The sequence below is a fragment of the Pongo abelii genome, chromosome 7 (genome assembly GCF_028885655.2).
Source record: "Pongo abelii isolate AG06213 chromosome 7, NHGRI_mPonAbe1-v2.0_pri, whole genome shotgun sequence".
In the NCBI taxonomy this organism is placed as follows: domain Eukaryota; kingdom Metazoa; phylum Chordata; class Mammalia; order Primates; family Hominidae; genus Pongo; species Pongo abelii.
Window position 1 is genome coordinate 150,920,672 of NC_071992.2, and position 25,477 is coordinate 150,946,148.

Genomic DNA, 25,477 nt, shown 5'->3' on the forward strand with positions numbered 1-25,477 from the left:
ATCAAGGTAAGTTCATTAGTAGCAAGCAGATCTAAGAACAGAAAAAGAAACTCTCTCTTCTTGTTTTGAGCACCAGTGAAGCTTTGACATTCACCTTACTGGTGTTGACATGACAGTCTCCGATCTCATGATGAAACCCCAGAGAGACACCAGCTCCTGCTCTTCAAATCCACATGACCCACGTACTTCTCTCTCAGAGTAGGAAGATCTACTTAATTCTACTTAATTCAACTCTCTTTTGGCCTGGTCTTAAGTCTCTCTCACACAGAACCACCTCCTGCCCAGCTCCCCTGACTTTGGGCAATGTCCCTCAGCATCTGCAATTCCCAAGCAGCCTGGTCTCAGCTTGGGCTGCTGTCACAAAGCAGCACAGGTTGAGTGACTTATAAACAACAGAAATGTATCTCCCATAGTTCTGGCGGCTAGAAGTCTGAGATCAGGGCGCCAGCATGGTTAGGTTACAGTGCGGGCCCCTCTTCCAAGGACAGATTATTGACCTGTAATTGTACTCTGACACGGTGGAAAGAGAGAGCTCAAGCTCTCTCCTCTCTTATTAGGGCACTCATCCCATTCATGGGGCTCCACCCACATGACCTAATCACCTCCCAAAGAACCCACCTCCAAATACCATCGTTTTGGGGATTAGATTTCAATCATATGAATTAAGGGGGGAACATGAGCATTCGGTTCATCATCATGCCTCCCCCAGGGCCTCCTCTAAGGGAATTACTCACAATGACTCAACTATTGGAGTTTGTAAGGGGTCAAATGATTTTGAGCCACAATCATGTTCATTTGTGTAACTATGTGTTTACCTCCCTGGACCAAGCAACAAGCTCTGCCATGAGAGGTGGTATCTGGCACAGTGTGGTGGCTCACGCCTGTAATCCCAACACTTCAGGAGGCCAAGGCGGGCAGATCACTTGAGCCCAGTAGCTCGAGACCAGCCTGTGCAACATGGCAAAGTCCTGTCTCTAGAAAAGACACAAAAATTAGCCAGGCACAGTGGTTCGCGTCTTTGGTCCCAGCTACTCTGGAGGCTGGAGTGGGAGGATCGCTTGAGTAGGGAAGGTTGAGGCTGCAGTGAGCCATAATCACGCCACTGTACTCCAGCCTTGGTGACAGAGTAAGACCCTGTCTCAAAGAAAAAAAAAAAGGTGGTGTCTTATCCATCCTGGACTCCTGATGCCAAGCATAGAACCTAGACAACACCAGCGTCAGCACTCACCTGCTAAATGGAAGCGACCAGAAGCAGAAACAGCTGTGGCTGAATTCTACGTGCACAGTAAAAGGAAAGGAGCTATGCTGTTTCCATGATCACAGGAGCTAAGATTTATTGACTCAGCCACGTGCCAGGCACAGGGCCAGTGGCTTCATTTTGCATAATTAGGTATAATGCATACAACAGCCCCTTGGAGTAAGTTCCATGATCTTCCCATTATAGATGGGGAAACACAAGTTCAAAGAAGAGAAGTGTTTTGTCCAAGGTCACACACTATTATGTGACAGATCCAACCCAAGCAGTCTGGCTGTCTTTTAGCCCCTTGCTACACCACTGGCTGTGCCAAGGACTCCTCCATCCACTGTGACATGAGCTGGGGTGACTCCCATGAAACGGGCTTCTCCAGAGATACCCCCTTATGCTGTCCAACCGGGGCAGGGGAGCTCTGTCCCAGAGGCCTGCAGCTCCTGTGGTAGGGTATGCACTGCCAGCCTGGAGAGCATGAGGCTGCTCAGCACAAGTCACACCCAGGGCAACTGGGCCCCACTAGCTCAGCTTCCCAACATCTGATCTGGCATTTATGGTTTTGAATGTGTATGAAGCCTCTAAAATGTACCAGGCCCTGAGCCAAGTGCTAGAGATCCCAGAGATGGGTGAGACCAAATTGTCACCTGCTCTCATGGAGCTTCCAGTTTGCTGGGGGGAAAAGCCATGTGTATAACCAACCATACTAGATATGGTTTGTGATACAGTTCCTAAGAACTGTGATGGGGTGAGGGAGGGTACTCCTCCCCGTGGCCCCAACTTCACCACTGCCTGGAGAGGGAGGAGAGCTTCTGCCCCTCTGATAATATTCCCTTCCTAATTGCCCCCTCAGGGCAGGAAGGACCTGACAATCCAACAGCTGAAGCTGACCACAGGGTCTAACCTGATGTGTCCTAATGGGCAGGGGTTATCCTGACATGCAGGGATCCCCACCCCCGTAGGTCGTGCTCCTTCTTGGAGTGTTTGCTTTTATGCGGAAGCAGCTGCTCCCGGATCTTGTGCCGCCCACAGTCAGCACGGGCAGGGTGGGTCTTCTTGAAACATCCCACCATGAAGCAAGAAGGAAAGTGGAGGGAGAGAGGCGGGCACCTTGCTGTCGGGCCTGGTGGGCCATGGAGAGCTTCTATTTTAAGTTTACTGTAGACTTTCTGAGTTATTGGAGGATTTTAAATAAGGGTTGCTGTGATGTAATGATACTTCTAAAAGATCGCCCCGGCTTCTATGTGAAAACTGGATCTCAGAGCAGCAGGATGGAAAGAGAACAGTATCCTCTGTGAGCCAGGGGAGGGGGACTGACAGCTGAGAACAGGCTTCTAAAATTCTAATGTGCAGGGTGCCCCCGCTGCTGGTTACACACAGAGCCTGATTTGGTAGGGTTGGGGTGGAGCCAGGATGCCCCTGCTGCTGGTTACACACAGAGCCTGATTTGGTAGGGTTAGGGTGGAGCCAGGATGCCCCCGCTGCTGGTTACACACAGAGCCTGATTTGGTAGGGTTGGGGTGGAGCCAGGATGCCCCCGCTGCTGGTTACACACAGAGCCTGATTTGGGAGGGGTGCGGTGAAGCCAGGGAGTCTGCATTTCTCACAAGCCCCCTGATGCTAACACCGCTGGCCAGGGGACCACATTTTGAGTAGCAAGGGCTTAAATGAAGGCGGTAGCCGGGAGCCAGAGGGACTATTTGAGGTCCCTTGTGAAGCAGGAGGCCACCGCATGTGCTGACAGGGCAGACGTCGGGTGGGAGAGGCAAGGAGGCAAGAGGCCCTCCACCAGGTGGGGACACCAGATGGATAGGAGGAGTAGGAAGGAAGGGGACACCAAGAGTTCTTGTTTCCGGGAATTCCTCCAGCCAGGATGGAGACTACTGTTCTGGTGGGAACGAAAAACAAGGGCCAGTCTGAAGCAGGACAAGTCTACAGAGGGCCCACAGCGCTCTCCTCCATATGCGGGACAGCTCTGGCTCACTCCCGTCAGGGATACTACAGCCTGGCCTTGGCCAGCTCTGGCTCACTCCCGTCAGGGCTATTACAGCCTGACCTTGGCCCCAAACTTGAAATAGACCAAGTGATCTCCGCCAGCAAGGACAACTTCCCAGGGTGAAGCTGCCTGGAGGGGAGGTATCAATTAAAACCAACCTGCTTTGGCTAAGGACATGGGTCAGGAAACAGGCACCAAGCAAACAGTAATAAACTCAGCAGTATTAAAACTCAAATAAAGTGTGATTCTGCAAATAGCACCAACCAAGGCTGCAGCTTCTTGGGGCATAATAGCAGAAAGATGGGGACTTAGGAAAAGGAAGAAAAGCGAAGTTGGATAGATGAGCATCCTCAGGTTAGCTAAGGATGGCCTGTATGGGAAAAAGGCATCATAATGAAATAGAGAATAACCTTTGTTCTCTATGTTTTCAGACCATTTCTCATATGGCCACAGATAGATCACGGGGCCTATTTTTACTTTAAAAATTTCACAAAGAAATGGAATTTTCCGTAACTACTATGGTGTAAGACAGCTCAGCAAGTAATAAATGAGCTTTGGGAGAGGATGCAACGTGGAGTAGCAGCCGTCCAAAGTCATACCAGAAGCAGAAGTCTCTGAAAGAAGTTTTAGTTAAGAAAAATAAAAATAAAAGGTTCAAACAATTACAGGAGAACTAAGAAAGGCCTACAAAGGACAAGAGTTGGCATTAAGTGACAAGGGAGAGTAACCCATTGCTAAGACTCTGAATGAACTTTTTGTTTTACATGCTAAAGGTCACCATTCCGCAACAACAGAAAGAACATTCTATAAGGAATGTGAAGTATGAGAACACTTTTAAGAGGCTACCTGCATGTATAATTAGGAGTTTCATACAGTTGAAGTTGGCAGAGGCCCGGGATCAAATAAATTGCACTGCAGAGTTCATTAGGCAGGAGCCTAACCTCACCAACCAACAAAAGCGTGCAGCTGAAAAGTGGTTGTCATTACAGTAAGGGCTATGATATAGCGAGAAAAACAAAGTCATCAGTGAGACTTCAGTATTTTACAAAGATCAAAAGGACTTGGCATTAAAAGATAAAAGTGAAACCTGGATTATAGGTATCTATTAGAAATCCTGAGCAGATGCCTAAGAATCTAGTATTAGATCATCTGAGGCCTAAGAAGCACGTGGGTGCATATGCTTTCGGTCCTGGAGATACGCAACCAATTTGACTGCCTACAGAGGACACGTGCAGTTCTCTTGCCTGGGTCTTCCACAGGCATTTGAATCCATCGTGACTCATTACACTAGAGTCTGCAAGGATGGAGTGGGTGTGACATCCAAATACAATGAAGAGTAACAGAAAATACAAGCAGTTATGGCAGATGGAAACTGCTGTTACCATCAATTCTTCTACAATTATACAGACTCTTAATCTTCTTGGAAGGATCTGATTCCTTAGATGAGCCACAATAATGACAGAAAAAAACCATAACGGGAAAGTGGAGTAAACGATACAACCGAAGATGCTAGGGTTCCATCACAGTGCGAGAGAATACAGGTCTGCTATCGTAATGTACCACACATGCACAGGCAAGATGAAATGAAGTCAAAGGAGGCTTTGAAGGGGAAAGGTGAGTGGAAAGAAAAGTAAGAGAAAAGCCAGCCAGTGACTCTCCTTTTATCTGCACTGCGAGAATTGTGTTGAAGTTAGGGAGAGACTTGTTTATAGTAGAAATCAAAAAAGTGCCTCTGTGGGAACAAGAAAAGGAAAATTCCATTAACTCACCAGTTATTTGAGCTTAGAGGGATAACAGAAAAATGGGATGGACTTCACTCAATCCTTTTTGTGGCTAGGATTAGAGAAGAGATCTCATCTCGGTCCCACTTTAAGACAATTCAGATGGCCAGGCTCTCTTACACCACAATCTGTAAAGAGTTAGAAGAGTATCTTGCACCAATGAGGTTCTTCTGTCAGATCTTTTGCTGTGTAGCTACAATCACAGTTGTAGAATAGAGCGCTTGTTTTTAAAAGTAAAAATAAAAATAGATTTTGAAGCCTCATAGAAGTCACTTTCTAGATCCCCCTCCTCATTATTTCGCCACAAGTCTTATAAAATGTTCAACATCTGCCCCTCGACGGGAGGAGGCCAGTCTAAGTATCCCTTCAGGTGGCCCACAGGGCACGAGGCTTCTCTCAAGCCAGAGGCTGCACTTGAGAAGTCCCTTCTGCAGAGCAGCTTCTCCCCATCAGGAGCCCTTGTCCAGATGGGCAGTGAGAAAGGGGTCAGGGGAACACATTACTCAGGGCCTTAAATTAAAACATGACAGATTGGACGTGCACTTCCTTGCAAACAGGCAACTGGTGTATGTGTTCTCCACTGAAGTAGAGTGCCTTTTCTTGCAAAAAACAATGAACTGCAAATAACAAACAGCAATTCCAATGCTGGCTGGCAACCAACATATGTCTTCCAGCAAGAACTGCTACTTAAGCTCCCTCTCAGGCTTCACTCTGTATGCTGAGCCCAGGGTGGGGGCTCTGCCTGCTCTTCTCCCAACACTGCCAACCATCACGGGGACCCACGTGAAGGCTGAAGGTGGCAAAGGTTGTGCAGAAGCAGTTGGGAGAAGAAAGTGGGGTGATTTGGGCAAAGCTGGGGTTCCTGCTTGGTTTTCTGTTTGTTTCGTTTTGATCAGTGGTTAAAGCACGTCGGAGGAGCACCTGGGATTTTGACAAGATTAAGGCAGAATAATTCTGTGCTGTGCCCGGCTAAGGGCCTGCATGGGGAAGAGGTGGGTACCCATGGGTCTGAGGCAGTCCAAATTGCTCCTTCCCACTGAGGCCCCAGCATACAGTGTGGAAGCATCTAGCACATTGCAGGAAAACAACCAACAGAAGAGAGGGGCAACCCCAGGAGGCACTAAAACTGGCAGGCAGTGCATGTGACACCCCTTCCCCACCCTAGGCTCATAAGCCAGGGCAGCCAACTCCTGGGCTGCAGGGGAAATGCCCGATGTGGACAGAGACACAGGCCTGCCACATAGAGTGCTGCTAACACTAGTTCCTACTGGACATCTACTCCCATGGGGGCAGTGGCAACAATGGTTTGCTTGCTCATGGCCAGGAGGATTGAGTGGAGTGCTGGTGCTCCATGGAGGACTCCTGGGGGTCAATGTGCCACACTGGCACAGTCCTCAGCTGTGACTCTCTCAAGGATACGCAGGATGGAGCTGATTCCTGAACCTTGAATCAAAATCTCAACTGCGATAGGAATATGGATTTGCCAATGGACATGTTTTCTGGAAGCTACTAAATCAACATGAAATCTGCCCACCAAAATTGTTTCTGTGAAACAGAATTTCACCCTTGAAGCAAATAACAGTCTTTCACTGACAAAAGAGACACTCATAGCCTGAAACATATTTGTACATGTGTAATAGTTCATTTTATGTGTCAACTTGACTGGGCCATGGGTGCCCAGATATTCGGTCATACGTTATTCTAGGTATGGCTGTGATGGGTGTTTTTGGATGGGATTAACATTTAAACTGGCAGGCTGAATAAAGCAAATGGCCCTCCCTAGTGTGGGTGGGGCCCATCCAATCAGCTGATGGCCTAAACAGAATTAAAAAGTTGACCCTCCCCTTTTGAAAAGGAGGGAATTCTTCCTCCCCAACAGCCTTCAAGCCAGGACACTGGTTTTTCCTGCCTTTGATCTCAAGCTGAAACACTGGCCCTTCCTGCATCCCAAGCCTGCCAGCCTTCAACCTGGAGTCACACCATTGGCTCTCCTGGTACCCCAGCTTGCTGACAGCAGACATTGGGATTTGTCAACCTCCACAGTCACATCAGCCAATTCCTTCTTTTAAACACACACACACACACACACGCACACAAACACACACATATACCCCTATGAGTTCTGTTTCTCTAAGAAACTCTGACAAACACAACGTATTTCTTATCAGGTCTCAGTAAAGCAGGAATGGTGGCCGAGTCACAGAGAAGCAGGCTTGGTAAAGTGCATGCTGCTGGACAGCCTCACTTGGACGAGACTGCATCAGGTAAGCTCTTGTACACAGGGGAGTGTCCTGGCCTTTCATACGTGCACATGGACTGAAAAGTAACTTGTACAATGAACGAATGACCCATACCACTTCACTGGGAGCCCAACTCCCTCCCCCACCTCAGAGGCTGACACCCCACAATGCCCCAGCACCCCCAGTCTGCTGTTTAGGGCAAACCCTCAGCAGTAAAAACAATACAAAATTAAAAAACACAAAACTCAGAAAGACCGAAGATTATCATAAAGGCAAACTGTTCAATCATCCTGACCTTCTTAAAAAGAAGATGCTGTGTCATCATAAGGTGTACTTATTACTTAAAACACCCCCAGGGAAAGAAGAAAGGGCACGGTGCAGTAGCTGGCTTGGTGGACCCAGGAAGCAGAGGCCAAGACAAATGTCAGTGACAGTCTTAGACAGGCACTGATTGTTCTGCTAAATATCAAAGGGCAGGAATGCTCAGTGCAGGTTCACTATTTGCAAGAACCAAGACATTGTCATTTGTTAAAAACGCCAACATGACTTCAAGAAGGTAACATAGGTCAGGAAGCCCATGGCCAAAGGACATTATGCCCTTGGACATGCCATAAGGCCACAAACTGTTTGGACTCCAAGTAGGCAGAAGGGAGCGATCAGGCTGAGATACTTCTAAGACTTGGAATCCCTGGCCCATGTTACAACCAGGCAAGTCATTACTCTATGCAGGGCCTCTTCCACCACCCCTACCTCTGCCTCCAGTCACCCAGCTGGCACCAGCCACCAGCTCCTGTATCCACCCCTGCCTGGAGCCCTGCTCCCACCCTACACTCACAAGGCCTCCCTGCTCAGCACCTGCCCCCACTCCAGACCCAGGTTCACAGGCCCCTGGTGCTCCCCATAGCATTCCTGGGTCCCTGGGCCATCTCCCTGAAGCATTCATCACTCTCGATTGGAACTGCCTGTTTAAGGCTGCATTTTCCATACCGCTTGACCAGTTCTGCTTGTTCTTTTTCCCATTGCACTTTTTGCCTCTAATGTACTATTATAATTTACTTATTACATGTATATGGATTGGCTATCTACCCCAATTAAAACGTAAGCTTCTCAACCATATCATTCATCTGATATGTTCACTGAAATATCCCAAGTGCTGAGAACAGTGACTGGCTGGTAAAAGCAGCTCAAGGAGTATTTGTTGTATGAAAAAATTAGTCATTTCGCTTGTTAGACTATTTGCCTCTTGAGAGCAGGAACTATCTTAATTCTGTAGCCCAGTGTGGTGGGCACAGCAACGCCCGCACCCCTCAACCAAAGCTGTCCATGTTCTCATCTTTGAGGCCTGTGAATATGTTGTCTTACACAGCAAAGAAGAATGTGCAGATGTGATCACATTAAGGAGCTGGTGACAGAGAAGCCATCCCAGATGGACAGTCCTGGATTATCTGGGTGGGTCCAATGTCATCAGAAGGGCCCTTAAAAAAGGGAGTAGGAAGGCTGGCAATTTGCCCCTGGAAACAGAGGTCAGAGTGAGTGGATGTGAGACCTTAGCCTGCTGTTGCTGGCTCTGGGGATGGAGGAAGGGAGCCTTGGGTCAAGAAGTGCGGGTGGCCTCTAGATGCCAAAAAAGGCAAGAAAGGAATCTTTCCCAGAAACACTGTAGCTCTCTCAACACCTTGATTTTAGCACAGGAACCACTGCAGACTTCTGACCTCCAGAATTGTAAGACAGTATAAGTTTGTGTTGTTTTAAACCATAGATTTGTGGTAATTTGTGGCAGTGGCAATAGGAAATCAATATAACCAGAGACTGCACACACAGTGGTTGCTCAGTAAATGCCTGCTAAATGAGTGTCAACCATAAAGACAATGTTACTTTGAGTCTAAAATAAAATTTAATCCATAAGAACATCCATGAATGATTTAAGCCATCAGCCACTGGTGATGACTGTTGCTGTTATTTTCTTCAGTTTTTCTTTTCCTTTAAATAACTAATTTTGACTCAGAGATGCTCATGATAGCATTTCCTGTGCGGCTAGCCGTCTTCCATCTACCTTCTTAGGCAGTTCTATTTATCAAATACAAATTTCTTCCTCATAAAATCTTAACGCAAGGTTTAACAACACTAACAAAAGGAATCACCTTATTTAATGAAAACTGTCAGGTTTAACAAACACACATTTAGTTGCACTCAAGTTCTCATCTGGGCCCTTCTGCCGGGCTGGAGTGGGGCACGCAAGCATGATTCTTTCTGAGCGTTTGGAGATGCTCGGGCCCCATGAATCTATTTTTAATGCTGACACTCAAGAAGAGAGAAAGTGACAAGAAGTTGTTGAGGACAGATTTCTGTGTCCAACAGAGAATTTAAATGGTCTCAATTATAGGCAAAATCTTTTCCTTGTCTCTTTAAAGACCAAGAAGCAAACAGTTTTTTCCCAGCTCTCTTCTCTCCAACACTGCCAGCCCCGCACCAGGCCTGCCATTACTTTCATCCCAGAAGCTGAAAACCCCAGAAGACTTGGGATTAATCTCTTTCAGTGATTATTGATGAATTTTGATATATAAGATTCTTTTCAATTAACATTAATAAGTCATGAAAAATTATAGAGTATATATCTATTTGTTTATATGAGAAATAAATTTTGAAATGTTTAACCAACCAGAAGCAACTTACGTACAATGTAGAATTTGTTTTGTTTTTAGTCTTGTGGAAGATGTATATAAAAGAGATCTAATAAGGTCTCAAAAGATGCTATCCCATAGTAATTTGAAACATTGTTCTGCAATATACATCACATACTTTATGATGAGGAATTCTTGCTTTTTTCTCTCCGGCAATACTGATTTATAGGATACAACTGAAGAATCAAAACCTCCAACATAGGCAATTCTATTTCATAACATTTATTGAGCAACTACTATGTGTGATGCCTTGGGTTCAAGCAAGAGAAAGCCCCTGACATCAACGTGCCTCCCACAGGAGGAAAAGCTTTCCTCTTTCCAACTGGTGCACCAGAGTTCATATTTCGGTGCTTCAGCACAGTTATTAAGCAGATATAATTTCTTGACTGAAAAATCCTAAACCAGAGTTTAATTAAAAGAAAAAGGTTGAAACCAATTTTTCTAATAAATATCGCTATATTTCAATTTAAACTATAGGACAATGGAATTCAGAGGGCATCCTTTCACCTGGGAGAGCCTGAAACACTTCATTTCCTTTGCTATAGGAGTGGTGCTTAGCGTCTACCCGCCCAGCAGTCTGTCCACCCAGTCTCCTCTCTGTCATTTATCAACAGCCACCGTGAGCGAGGTGTGGGGCCAGGCAGACAAGATAATGGCCAGGACATACACCTTCTTGGGGAATATTTCCAAATGCAGTTCCCCACGACTGTGTTCAACAGCACCACTCTTTGCTGTGTTTGCAATAAGAAAGAAGATCCTCGGAAGGGCAGCACTGTTTTCTCCTCCTGCGAACACATTTAGCTTGTCGACACTGGTCGTTCTGGATGATTATCTGCCTCATCCCTTGTTGTGCTGTCAGTCTAATGCTTCGAAGCATATCTAAGCTGTAACCCAAACCCTGTGACCTCGTGTATCACTGCATTGCCTGCGAGGCTCAATAAATCATGTCTCCCAGCAGCAGCAAATCAATCTAGTTCTTAGAAACAAGACACAAGTCACAATCAGAAGTAGCTTCCTGCACTCTCAAAAGGATTTCACGTGTATGACACATTCAAAGTCCTCCTGATACCATCCCAGAGAGACCCTTCCTAAAGTACCAGGTCCAGCTGGGGACTCCACATGTCAAGATGCAAATGAGGAGTTTCAGAAGATATTTATAAGACAATCTGAAGATTGCAATCTAGTAAACACCAAGAAAAGCTAAAAAGGTACTTAGCCTGGAAGTGTATGAATCTTTTCTCAGCCAATGCAGATACCAGGTTGCTACAGACTGAAGCATCTCCCTGCCTACTCTCCAGCTCGACTCCTGAGAGAAACCACACTGTGGAAGAGGGATTTTAGGACATGTGATCCAAACATTCATCTAGATATGCTAAGTCTTGTCCGTAGGTCAAGAAACCCAACAGTTGAACCCGAATGTACTTACTAATTCCCCCAGAGAACTACTTGGCCTGAATTTCATGCTTTGCATTGTGCCCTGGGCACACTCAGGGGACAGTTGTGGAGACAGCACTGGGATGTCCCCTCCTGGCTCGTCAGGTCACCAGGGACACATCACTCAGGCGTCCCTATGTGAGTGCCTCATTAAGAAATATCTTATTTGTTAGTGCCAAGAAAAGCTAACCCCCTTCCTGAGTTAACTGTTTAACGTCTCCTTTTTCTTTTCTGTTATACAATTCAGTAACAAATTTAGTCAATTTCAGACAGCTCCAGTAATACACACCTCTTCCAGGTCTCTTCTCACATGTCAGAGATCTTCCCCAACAACCCTTTACAAAATCACCCCAACCCACACTCCTGGACCCTACTCCTCTCCTGCTTCCCTTGCTTTACTTTTCTCCTGGCACTTGTTCACCATCTGACATTCTTTATGTCGTACTGGTTTATTCAAGCTTTATCCTTTTCCCCACTGTAAAGTAACCACCATGATGGCAGACGCTGGTTCTCTCCTAGATCCCAGCAACTGGAACTCTGCCTGACAACAGGAGGCACTCAATAAATACCAAATGAATCAATACAGGAGTGGCTAAATGTCAGAAACTCCATGGTTTGCATTTCTACTTTCTCTGTGAACTTGAACTTTGATTTCAGATTATATATTTCCCTGGTTTTGATGCATTTACAGTATTTGTGTAAGCCAGCTAAAATCTTTTGTAAAATGAAACAGGAGGTAGCAGATAGAGACATAGGTATAAACAGATAAAAAAGATGACCTAATTATCAAACACATTGCATTTTAACAGATGGTAAAGTCTCCACTGAGGGCAGAAAAGGAAATGAGCCAAGCAGATAAAGGATTAATTAAGTGGAGTAACCTTTATTCCAAAACTGATCATCTCTTCCTACCAGAGCAGTATCCTGTGTTGATCTGATCGGGTGGTTACTATTTAGGAAGGCCAGTCCACTGGGAAATCCTCCTGGCTTCTCTGGCTACCCCCACGCACCCTACTAGCTAAATTTACTGATGGGACCTTAGGCACTGAGAGCTGTTTTCATCAGAGATGTGTCTCAGTGGTACACATCATGCTCATTTTCACTCTGGGATTCTTTGAAAGAAAATGAACGGAGAGTTTCCAGAATTTTTTTTTTTTAATATACTATACCTCTCCCCCAAACATCTCCCACATATAGAGCTATTGAAGAAGCACTCCCATGAGATCAGAGGTAGAACAAGAAAAGGTATGAGACTAGACCAATTTCATTCCAAGTTCTACCTCAGGTAAGTTAAAGACTTAGAAACACAGGGAGGAGGAAAGAACCTGACTGTGAGACACACAGAGATGAACACTTACAGAAAGAGGGTCCCTACCTGCTTAACCACAGTCACCGTCCCTGGTGCCATGGCAACCACCGAGGCAAGGGCAGTGGCATCGTGGGTCTCGGTGCCCAGCTCAATGATCTGCTGCAGGATGTTCACGGCCGTGGGGTCCAGTCGGTCGCCTTAAGAGGAAGAAGCAAAGAGGACACCATTCAGGCCACTGGTGCTGAAGGACATGGAATGCAAAACCAGCCTGTCTTTTCTCTTGGGTGACGCCTTCTCCAGAGGATGCATGGGCTCTCCGTAATCGCTCATTTTGACAACAGAAATAATCTGTGTAGTGCTTTATAGCTTACAAAGCATTTGCTATAAGAATATCTCAAAACCCCAAGCGACCCTGTGAAGATGGGACATTGAGATGTTATTTGCATTTTGTAGAATCCTCATTTGGGCCACTGAGTCAGTTACACCACAAAGCCAGAACTCGAACCCACGTGCTCTGAGTCCTAACATGCGGACACGTGGCTGCCCTCGAAGCTGAACTCCTGGGAGTGCCAGCCAGCCCGTTCAGCCGCAGATTCAATGAAAGTGTGTGCCAAGAAATTTCACAAGTTATGGGCAAAACATCCAAGGATGTCTCAATTATTCAACCAGTGGGCTTTGGAACTCCAGACCAATTGAAGCTGGGGGTTCTATTTTAACCACCTCTAAAGATGGGATTCTGCATCATCAGGCAGCTATTTAGTATCCCCACCTGCTCCCACCATCTGCCAGGCCATCTGCAACCGTCCTGAGCACACCCTGACCCTGATCATTAATTTACTAAAAGAGAAATGACTGCTTGATCTCCACCTTAGCATAATATTATGCAGTCTCTGCCAACATTTTCATCCTCATGGGCAGCTTTTTGTGGGCCATGTTCCAATGTGAGTCAATCAATAAGAGATCAGAGAAGGGGAACTCAACGTGTCTCATGCAGAAGGTAGGACAAGCCGGTGGCTGAGGCAGTGGCTGGCTTATATTCACAATGCGTCACCCGGCACCCCCCAGACACATGCCCCTTAAGGGAAATGGTGCAAATGTACCTTGCAGCCAACCACTCTGAACATGCAAGGACGAAAACATTTACCTGTGCAACTTACTGAGGCGAGGTTCTAATTCCGCATCCGTGGACTCCCTCAATGACCATTTATCAAGCCCTAGCACTATTGCTCCTGATAAGAATAAAGACAAAGCCCTACCCCTTCCCCCTCACCCCCCGACTCCTCCCAGGGCTCACAGCCTCCTAAGCCAGACTGTAAGCAAATCCTTACAGCACCTGGCAGGTCCCAGGTCAGGAGTGCAATTAGGAAACAGTGCAGAAAAGGGAGGGGGTTCTCAGGAGGTGACCTGCAGTCTGAGTACTGCAGATGAGGATGAGTTTGGCAGAAAAAGGCTGTGAGGGAGAAGAAACCAGGCCATACCCCAGGGAGCACTGGAGTGTGTGTCCCTTCTGAGAGCTGCAGATCTGGCTGAGGGCAGCACAGCCCAGGAATGGGGTGGCAAGAGACAGTGACAAGGCCAGGCAGGAGCCAGAGAAGCTGAGCCTGGCCTTTTCAGCTGCAAAGTTAAGAGCTAGGAAGAGACATCGGAGGGCCTTAGAAGGAGTGAGAGAGTGAGTGAGTCTGAGAGTGAGAGTGTGTGTGGGGTGTGTGTGTGTGTGCGTGCACGTGTGTGTGTGCTCATAGGGGATGAAGACAGACAGGCCGCATCTTGTAGGTCATGAGCAATCACTGATGTCACTGGACATCATGGAAGGCAACTCAACTTCTGGCAGGACTTCAGTGCTGAGAGCCACCTTTAACAGCTGGGCCTCGACTCTCCTGTCTGCAGAAGTGGAGGCACTGCCTCCCGAATTCCCTGCAGCTCAGCAGGCAGTGAACACAGCCCTGTCAATTAATCTTTCCTAAACCAACCGGCCCACAGGAGTTTTCTGTGCAGCTTTCTTAGAATCTGGAGTTTGGGGTTTTAAGAACTGGGTAAAAATGGTGTCTTTCTAACTCCTATTTCCTATCACCATTTCATTTCACCTAATGCTTCCCTTTTAACCCAACCTGCTTGACCTCTGCCCTCCAGATATGTACAGGGCTGTGGTATGAAACATTAACTTGTGTTCTGTTGATCTTTTAAAAAGAGCATTAAGAAAAACTGTTTTCTAAGCATAATGCCCCAACTGCCACTAGGCTGGTACAGTGGCTTGTTTTTTTAGAACTGATTTAACATTTGAAAATCATGACATTTGATGTAAAAATCCTGACTGGGCCTTTTGGGAAGGACTTGGAGAACAAGCGATCCTGGTCTTGCGGGTCTGCAAAGTGACCCCTCGCACGCCAGAGTCTCTGCCACTCTCTACCACCCACTGAGCCCACACCACCTCCTGCCACTGCCTGCCTGGCCCCTGTAGGCCCTGGAGGAGATGTCCCTGAGGAAGCATGGAATGGGACGATGCCGTGACAAGAAGTTAGGAGACCCAGATTCCAGGATGAGCTCCAACACCCTAAAGTGGGTGACCCTCAGTCAACCACTAACAACCATTAACCATTAGCCAACCATTAACAATGAGAAGCAACCTTCCGCATCTGTGAAGTGAGAATAGTCAGATCTCCTCCCCTCACAAGGCCGTTCAGAGAATTAAATGTGATAAGAAACATGGGGGACTCTTGCGGTCCTGTTCGAAGGCCTCCCCTCTGCTTTGGCTCTGTTCTAGAGCATTTCTGGAGGCAGAGATCTCTGGGGGCTGGCAATGGGGCTGCTTCTGCAGTCTGAAAGCTGGGTCAGGGATTTGCAAGTAGATCACCTGATGGACATCACTCATCTGCAAATGCATTCATTCAGCATGTCTAGGAAAGACAGTTCTGAGATGGCAAAGGAAGAGCAGGCGTCCTCACCACTCTCAGAGGTGTATCTCAGGTCCTGGAGCGCGGCCACCGCAGCCTGTGTCCCTTGAACGTCTTCTTCGGCCTCTGTGATGTGGAGATACTGGGTGGAGGACTCCTCAGGAGCTTCTGTTGCTGTCTAAATAAAAACATAATACCTAAGTCATCTCCTAAAAGATTGACTGTTGCCCAGAAGTTCCAAGATAACATATTAAGATAGAACAAATGCATACAAGAAAGCAATACATTGCAACATCTCGTTTACCTGGCACCCCTGAGAAACCAGTTGCTCCCATAAATACACTTCCCAAAGAGAAAACTTCTCTGTGAGGATCAACACCTTTAAAAATCAGCTTTGGTAAAAAGCCCCTGCTGTACATTTTTTTTGGTGGGAAACAGAGTATGTATACTGTTCACAACTAGAGATTTGACCAGCTCAGATATTCTCGCATACACTCAGATTCTAATGGCTCCTCTGTTTCCTCCCACTGCTACCAACATCACTTCTAATCTGTGCCTTACCCTGGGGACTGGGTGCCATGTGGCCAACAGAGGAAGGGGCACAGCCACGGGGCAGCTGACGGTGGAAGGTGTAGGGTGGGTGATTACACAGAGGAAGGGGCACAGCCACAGGGCAGCTGATGGTGGAAGGGAGAGGACCGGTGATTACACAGCATGTGGAGAGCACAGGTCCCGGGTCCCAGCAGAGTAAGAATTCAGCAAATCTTAGCTATTTGTGCCATTTTTTTTTTTTTTTTTTTTTTTTTGAGACAAAGTCTCGCTCTGTCACCCAGGCTGGAGCGCGGTGGTGCGATCTCAGCTCACTGCAATCTCTGCCCCCCAGGTTCAAGTGATTCTCCTGCCTCAGCCTCCCGAGTGCCTGGGATTACAGGCATGCACCACCATGCCCGGCTAATTTTTGTATTTTTAGTATTTTTAGTTTCATCATGTTGGCCAAGATGGTCTCGATCTCCTGAGCCTCCCAAAGTGTTGGGATTACAGGTGTGAACCACCACGCTCGGCTGTACCATTCTTATTCGAACATGAAAGTGTAAGAAATAAAACTGACTACAAGAAATATATTTGCACAAAATCAGTACTTGTGAGGGTAGGAGGAGTTACCCTCACAGGTACCTGTGAATCAGGTACCTCATGCCTCAAAGAGAGAAGAGGTGGAAGAGAATTTTTACAGAACTAGATGTTAATAATTATCTCTTTCTGGAAGGGACAGAGAGTGCAAGCAAAACTGTAAGGCTGGATGCATGAATGTCACCAATCAAGAAGAACAAAAAGAAGGACTTCAGACAAAATCTACAGGTGTCAAGTTATGTTCTATAAGCACATATCAGTAAATGACATAGAGGTTCAGAATAGCATATAATATTCCTTCACAGCCAATTGGCCAAGTCCATTTAGGTGTTTCCATCCTGACATATAGTAGACACCCAAAAATATTCAATGAATGCATAAATGAACAAAAAGAAGGACATTTTGTTCTCAGTACCATGAGGCAACAGATTAGCCGACAGTAGATCCAGGCAATGCCTGAGCCCGTGAAAGGACAGGATGCAACCTGAAAGGTTCCTCCTCATTCTGGGGAAAGCATGTCATAACTGCTGTCAGGAAGGCTGGTGCTCGTTGCAAGGCATTCCTGGGAGCCAGGTGACACACACATTGCTGGAAGAGGTGGCTTGTTACTCCACTGGTGGCCACTGCATGGCAGCTTCCTGGCTGCTCATCATCTCATGGAGATGAGTATGGAGTCAACTACCTGGCCTTATGTCAACTATTTCTGTTGGGTTCACGGCTCTGCATGAGGTGCTAGCATCTGCTGGAAGTGAGGCCTTCAGTGGAGACAAGCATTACTGCATGCTTTTATAAAAGCACTGACTGACAAGATGGATTGAGTTTTACATCGGTAACTGACACTCAAGTGTCTATTTTGTTAATGAAGAGTAAATTCTTCCAGTATGTATTGATACTTGAAACATTAGGTGACTAATTGTTTTTACATAGATGAAGATGTAAAAGTGATCATCATCAACATCCGCAATAATCATAGCAGCTGCCATTTTTTGAGGGCCTCCAGGGGCTCATTCAGGCCTCAGCATTTTACACACGGTTTCTCTCAGTGCTTCTGAGCTCTCAGGGATTATCAGCGTACTGTACAGAGGAGAACACTGAGCCATGAGGGTTAAACAATGGCTCAAGGGCAAGTAGTTTATAGGTGACAGAGGATTCAAAGTGAAGTCTGTCAGACTCCAAAACTCTTACTTTTTAAAAGAATGTTTATAAAAAAATTTTAAACCCACAAAAGCAGAGAGGCGGGTCTAATAAACCTCCACGTGTCCATTAACCAATTTCAGCAATTATCAATCATGGCAAGTCTTTCCTTTTTTAATTATAATTTAAGTTCTGGGGTACATGTGCAGAACATGCAGGTTTGTTACAGAAGTATACACGTGCCATGGTGGTTTGCTGCACCCATCAACTCGTCATCTACATTAGGTATTTCTCCTAATGCTATCCCTCCCCTCGCCCTCCACCCGCAACAGGCCCTGGTGTGTGACGTTCCCCTCCCTGTGTCCATGTGTTCTCATTGTTCAACTCCCATTTATGAGTGAGAACATGTAGTGTTTGGTTTTCTGTTCCTGTGTTAGTTTGCTGAGAATGATGGTTTTCAGCTTCATCCATGTGCCTGCAAAGGACATGAACTCATCTTTTTTTATGGCTGCATAGTATTCCATGGTGTATGTGTACCGCATTTTCTTTATCCAGTCTATCATTGATGGGCATTTGGATTGGTTCCAAGTCTTTGCTATTGTGAATAGTGCTGCAATAAACATGCACACGTGTGTGCATGTGTCTTTATAGTAGAATGATTTATAATCCTTTGGGTATATGCCCAGTAATGGGATTGCTGGGTCAAATGGTATCTCTGGTTCTAGATCCTTGAGGAATCACCACACTGTCTTCCACAATGGGTAAACTAATTTACACTCCCACCAACAGTGTAAAAGCATTCCTATTTCTCCACATCCTCTCCACCATCTGCTGTTTCCTGACTTTTTAATGATCACCATTCTAACTGGCATGAGATGGTATCTCATTGTGGTTTTGATTTGCATTTCTCTGATGGCCAGTGATGATGAGCTTTTTTTCATATGTTTGTTGGCTGCATAAATGTCTTCTTTTGAGAAGTATCTGTTCATATCCTTTGCCTACTTTTTGATGGGGTTGTTTTTTTCTTGTAAATTTGTTTAAGTTCCTTGTAGATTCTGGATATTAGCCCTTTGTCAGATGGATAGATTGCAAAAATTTTCTCCCATTCTGTAGGTTGAATCATGGCCAGACTTTCTTGGACTATGTTCCCATGTACTCCATGCCCTGCCCCAGGATTATTCTGAAGCAAATCCTGAAATCATTATTTGCCCTATAAATATTTCATACTGTATCTCTAAAAAATAAAACTCATCCAAAAAAGAACTACAATGCTCCCGTCACACTCAAAAACTTTACAATAAATCTTTAACATCATCAATGGTCTAGACAATGTTTAAATTTTCCCAATTACCTCATTTTTTAGGTTTGTTCAAATCAAATCTAAATGAGGTTCACATATTAGAACTGATTAATATGTCTCATAAGACTTAAAACCCATATGCTCTTCCTCCATTTCTGGCTTTTCTCCCCTTATAGTTTATTTGTTGAAGACAACAGGGTGTTTGCCTTACAGAGCTGTCAGCAATCTAAGTTTCGCTGATTGCGTCACCATGGAATTGACCAATGTTCCTCCATCCATAGTGTTTTCTGTAAATTGGTCACTGAATATAAATACAAAAGCTTAATTAGATTCAGGTTCCCTTTTTGCCAAGAATGCTTCATGGGTTATATTGGGCAGTTCTTTCAGGAGACACGCTTTGGACGGTGGTCTCTTTCATGTAACGTCAGCAGTAACTGATGATCACTGCTAAACCCATGACATCATTAGAAGGTTGCAACATGGTAATATTCTAATTTTTCATGTGTTAGTTGAAATATTTCAAAAGAAAAAACTTCCCCTCATCAAATTTTTGGTTATGTTTACATAGGGTTTTGTTTTGTTTTTAAAGGTAGAATAGGGCTGGGTATGGTGGCTCACACTTGTATTCCTAGCACTTTGGGAAGCCAGGGTGGGAAGATCGCTTGAGGCCAGGAGTTTGAGACCAGCCTAGGCAACAAAGAGAAATCCTGTCTCTACTTAGAAAAATTTTCAAAAAATTATCCAGGCATAGTGCTTGCCTATAATCCTATCTACTTGGAAGACAGTAGATAGGACTATCTACTATCTCCTGAGGTAAGAGAATTGCTTGAGCCCAGGAGTTCCAGGTTGCAGTGAGCTATGAAGGGAGGCTCCACGGCATGCCAACCTGGGTAACTAGACCCTATCTCTCAAAAAAAATTAAAAAATAAAGATAGAACAATTGCTTGATTCTTGGTCTTAATTTACCAATTTTCAAAATAAAGAGTTGATTCTCTAACATTCTACAAAGGTGACTGAGTTGCTTTTTCCAAATATCATTATAAACTTACAGAATTAAACATATTTTATGTGTTTCACTGTCATTATTAAACACTAGTAACAGCCTCAGAATCACAATGTCTTCCTTACTACCAACAGTAGAATACTTGAAAACTGCAGTTTTTGCAGTTTGTTTTGCCCTTAGGTTACATCCCAATCAAATAACTGTTTTGAAGTCTCTTGAAATTGTTCCTCTCCACGTAGTTATGTCACCAATTTGATACACAGTTAGAATCATTTATTTCATTTTACTCACAATGTTTAAGACTTGCTTTTTAAGTTTAATTTTGTTTTTATTATTATATAAAATACTTTTACAATATTTTATATAATTAGAGTCAAATCTACACAGCAGGGTATTTTGAGAAATTTAGCTTCTCCCCATCCCTTCCGTCTTGCTCTCTGCCTCCTTTCCCTACATATAATGACCCCATTTCTTATTTTTTGTAACTACTTTACTTTGAAATAATTTTAGACTTACACAAGAGTTCCAAAGATGTAAAGGGCTGCAACAGAGAGTTCCTGGAGACCCTTTACCCAGCCTCCCCTAATCTTAACATCTTTCGTAATCATGGTGCAATGATCAAAACAAGAAATTAACATTGGGATACTATTACGAATTAAACAATAGGCTTTCTCCAGATTCCTCTGGTTTTCTCATTAATGTTCTTTCTCTGTTTCAGGATCCAATCCTGCATCCCACAGCACATTTAGCCATCATGCCTCTGTTGTCTCCTCCTGGCTGTGAAAGTTCCTCAGACTTTCCATATCTTTCATGACCTTGACACTTTTGAGGAGTACAGTTGAGGTTTTGACCACACCCATCATTTGGATTTGTCCGATGGTTTCTGATAATTAGGCTGAAGTTGAAGATTTTAGTTAAGAATTCCATGAGATGAAGTGTCTTCTCATCTGATCACATGGTATCAGGTGACACATGATGTCAGCATGCTTCATTACTGATGATGCCAACCTCTATTGCTTGGTGAAGGTGGTGCCTCCACCGTAAAGTTCCTATTTTTGCCTTTTGTAATTAACAAATATTTGGAAGGAGATATTCAGAGTTTATGTGAATATCTCATTTCTCCTTAAACTTCTGCCTACTAACTTTAGCACTCATTAATGGATCTCACCTGCTATGACTGTTCCTGTGGTATTCTAATTGTAATTTTCTATTTCCCTCATTCCTTCTACATTTATTAATCATTATTTTTTGGAGGAAATGCATAGTTCCTTCCCCCACATTTATTTATTCAATCATTTATTTATGTCAGTATGGACACAGTGTCCCAGTGAAACTTTGGGATGGTTTCTTAACAGTGGGATTATTGAGTTAATGGATAAAGAAATGCATGTGTAATTTTGTTACATATTGCTATTCTCTTCATAAGGCTGGGCCATTTTACATTCCCATCAGCAACGTATGAGAGCAGATTTCCCCACAGCCTTTCCAGCAGAGATAATGTCAAACTTTTGGATCTCTGTCAAGCTAGTAGGTGAGAAATTCCATCCCGGGCTAATTTTAATGAAAATTTATTTCCTTACATGTGAGGCTGATCACATTTTCAGATATTCAATGTTATTTACACTTCCTTTTCCGTGAACCTTTCTTATCTCTTGTCCTTTTTTCTAAAGGGTTGATCTTTCTCATCACTATTTTTATAGGCCTTTTATAAAGATATTAATTTTTCTATATAAAAAAATTTTTATCATTTATCTTTTTACTTATTTATGAGCTCTTTTCCATAAGACTTCTAAAGTTTTTCAATGCAGTTAATTTTTTAAAAATCTTTTTCCTTATTGAGTCTGGATTTTGAATTATAGTTACAAAAGTTCTCCACACTCTCAGTTTATAGATGAATTCACTTATGTTTTCTTCCAGTACTTGTAAAATATTACTGTTTCTACATTTAAATATCTGATCCTTTTGAAATTTGTTTCATATAACTTTATATGTTATAATAAACAGATTCAATTTTATCTTTTTTCAGATAGCTATTTAGTTATCCTATGTCACTTATCAAAAAGCCCACCTTTCTCCTACGAACTTGAGACACCATCTTTATCATATACTAAATTTCCATATGTCATTAGGTCTATTCTAAATTTTCTGTTCGATTCCATTAAACCATCTATTCATGCACACTTAGAGAGATTTCATAATATGTTTTAGTATGTGGTAGGATTCTCCTCTTATGGTTGTTATTCCCAAGGGTTTCCTAGCTAATTGTACTTACTCTTCCAAATGAACTTTAGAAATCAACTTGATTAGCTCCAGAAAAAAATCTAATGGTATTTAGATTACATGTAATATGTAATAGATCATATTACGTTGATAAATTATTGTATAAATTACCTTCAGGGGAATCAACATCTTTATGATATTGAGTATTCCCATTAATTTGCTCAACTCTAGGTTTATGTCTCTTTCAGAAGTGTTTTATAGTTTCCCATATTTACATTTTGGGTATTTTTTATAAGGTTTATGCCTAGATTTATCTTGGTTTTATTTCCTGTATCAAATGGGGGTTTTGTTTCCATTGTAACTGATTTTATATATGTATATATATATGTGCATATATTAGCATATACATATTCTTATATTTACACATATGTGTATACACATTCATATGTGCAGGTGTACATGTATCTACAACTAACTGTTATATGTCGAACTTTTAATCTGCTGCTTTTTGTTTGTATTAGTTTTTCATTCATTCTTTTGGATTTTCTGAAAATATCATCCTATTATATGTATAGAGAGATACTTTTTATTTATTTCCTTCCAGTTCTAGGTCTCCATCTGCTTTGTCTGGTCTAGCCACACTGACTGATGCCTCCACATGCTTTTAAAGAACAGCAGAGCCACCGGGCACTCTTGTCTGCTTCTGACTTCAGTGGAAACACTCCAGTGTTTCCCAGTGAAGTAAGATGCTGGTGTTTGGGTGACACACATTTTTTTTTCATCTTAAGGATGTATCCATCAAATTCTATTTACTCTTTTTCATCAGTGAACACTGAATTTTGTCAAATGCCTTTTCTGCATCTATGAAGGTGACTGTTTCATATTATAATGGATGTTAACATGTTACCTTTCCATGAGACCACTTGTGCCTTGCATTCCAGAATAATCCCCACAATGTCATGATGTATTATTTTTTTCATATGTTGTGGATTCTGTTTAAAAAGCCTTCTCCTAACCATTGGATGCTCTGTAAAGTCCTTAGATAAAGTGAGGGTGATTTTTACCCCCAGGAAACGCTGAACATTGGTAATGTCTGGAGACATTTTTGGGTATCTCAACAGGGGATGGGGTTGGGGGGATGATGCTACTAGTAACTTAGTGGGAAGAGGCCAGAAATGCAGCTAAACAGCCTGTAGGGCACAGGATAGCCCTCCACAACAAAGGATTGTCCAGACCAAAATGTCGACAGCGCTGAGTCTGAGAAACCCTGCCTTAGGTAACTGCAATTAGTCCGTGATGGTGATACCTAGTATCTGAAAAGAGAGATGGTTACTGGTTCTTATAATAAAGGTGTGTTTTCAGCAGGTGACTGGTTCCAACTCCTAAGGGAAAAAAAAAAACAAAAAAGCAGCTAGGAGCATGAGCTCTCCACAGAAAGAGAGCAGGGCCTAGATTCAGGAAACGGAGGCTTTTCCAATTCTCTTGGTGAGGATGGCAATACAATAGAATGCTTGCCTTCCATTCTTTCGGATGCGACATCTGAAACTCTGGATTTGTGAATAACATAAGTAAAAGTGTCAAGGAGGTCAACACAAACTTTCACAAGGGAGTCTAAATTCAACCCAGAACAAGAATTCACAGGCTTGGCCCAGATCTTAACCCAGTTATACCCCTCAGACGCGAGACATCATTTGAAAAAGTTTCAGAAGTTCCCCAAGCAGAAAATCTAATGTTCTGAGGAATGATTGTCCGTGCCCAGTATTTGGGCTTGCCTGGTTTGTCATCTGTGTTTAGAAATGTCAAGATTAATACCATACTTAAAAAAATTACCTCCCACTTGGGGTCTCCATCAATTTCCACCACCTTCAAGCCATGTTTGTTCTTCAAGTGCCTATTGAACTCCCATTTGGTGCCATATACAAAGCTGCAAACAGGACACTTCAAACCACCTGAAAGCACAGACAGAGGTTAAAAAAAAAAATGTGTTCGTAATACAGAAAAATGCAACAGTTCCGCCTCCTGTTCAAATGCTTCAAATCTAGTAAGTATTATTTTGTCTCCAGCACTTATATTCAATTCAAGCTTACCTTAGTATTGGAACACAACAGCAACAGTGTATGTTTTTCAAGGCAGAGATTTTAAAACTTAATGTACTTTTTTTATTTGTTGAATAAGCTTTTGAAGACAGCCCAATATGTGCCCAACAGTTTAAATGCCAGAGAGAACTAAGATAAGTAACATAATTCCCTTGGCCAGTGGGTAAGTGGCTTAAATCATTCTTTCATTTTTTCACTTGGAAGTAACAAATAATTCAGAAAACAAGAACAATGGAAAGGGAGTGTCTGCTTTTCTTAATCTCCTTTGTCCCAAAACACTAAAGACCAGGAGCCAGATTCTCAGTCTCCTTCACGTCAGAAGCTAAGTCATTAGCATAAATTCCCATGCGAATTTCCCAGTAAAAAACAAATTTAAAAGCTGGTCACATTCTGAAACGTCATTATTTATTGAACTGATTAAATTTTGCACATGTTCCAGGAAGTGTTTAGATGCTTTAATTAAGAGAATGTACAACTCTAGGTTTTAAAAAAAAACAAAAACTGGAGAGTCACACAAAAGAATATCTTTCTACAATTGTATCAGAAGCAGCAACTAAACTGCAGCCTGGACAAAAGTCTCTTTGAACAGATTGTGCCTTCAGAAGCAAACTCCAGCCTCGGGAGACTAAGGGTAGTGCTGCTGCCAGGCCTCTAGTCTACTGGCCTGAGCCAGGCTGATGCTGGCACTACCGGGCCGCCACCCTGAGCTGGACCAGGGGAATGAGCCCTCTCACCAACATCCCCAACACCACAGCTGTCTGGAACTGTGAGCTACCCGATTCCAGCAGGTCATTCCTTAGTTGCAAACTCTGGCCTCCCATCCTTCTCTGCCATGTCTTCTCTGTGGTCCACATGGTCTCTCCTCTATGCCAATGCTTCCGCAGCATCCTGGAATATCAGACCTTCTGGCCAACAAAATCCCCAACATTCACCTTGCCAGAGAGCGTGTTCCTTCCCTGTCTTTCTTTGACCACACTCTTCGCTAAGTCCTCTCAGGTGGAGGCTGCTCATGCTCTTG

At 43.8% G+C, this 25,477-nt stretch overlaps 1 protein-coding gene across 4 annotated transcripts in view; it reads right to left on the reverse strand.

Annotated features, from left to right (window-relative positions):
- Nucleotides 1-25,477, reverse strand: part of ZFAT (zinc finger and AT-hook domain containing) — a 234,291-nt gene that overhangs the window by 17,853 nt on the left and 190,961 nt on the right. For 3 of the 4 annotated variants that reach the window (XM_054518860.2, XM_024251400.3, XM_024251401.3), the window contains 3 exons: nt 24,194-24,312; nt 15,630-15,756; nt 12,754-12,884 (listed from right to left, as the gene is read on the reverse strand). In XM_054518860.2, the coding sequence (XP_054374835.2) occupies nt 12,754-12,884; nt 15,630-15,756; nt 24,194-24,312 (377 nt within the window). Of the gene's footprint in view, nt 1-4,266; nt 5,152-12,753; nt 12,885-15,629; nt 15,757-24,193; nt 24,313-25,477 lie in introns of those variants that run through there. The other variant, XM_054518861.2, reaches the window with a different exon arrangement.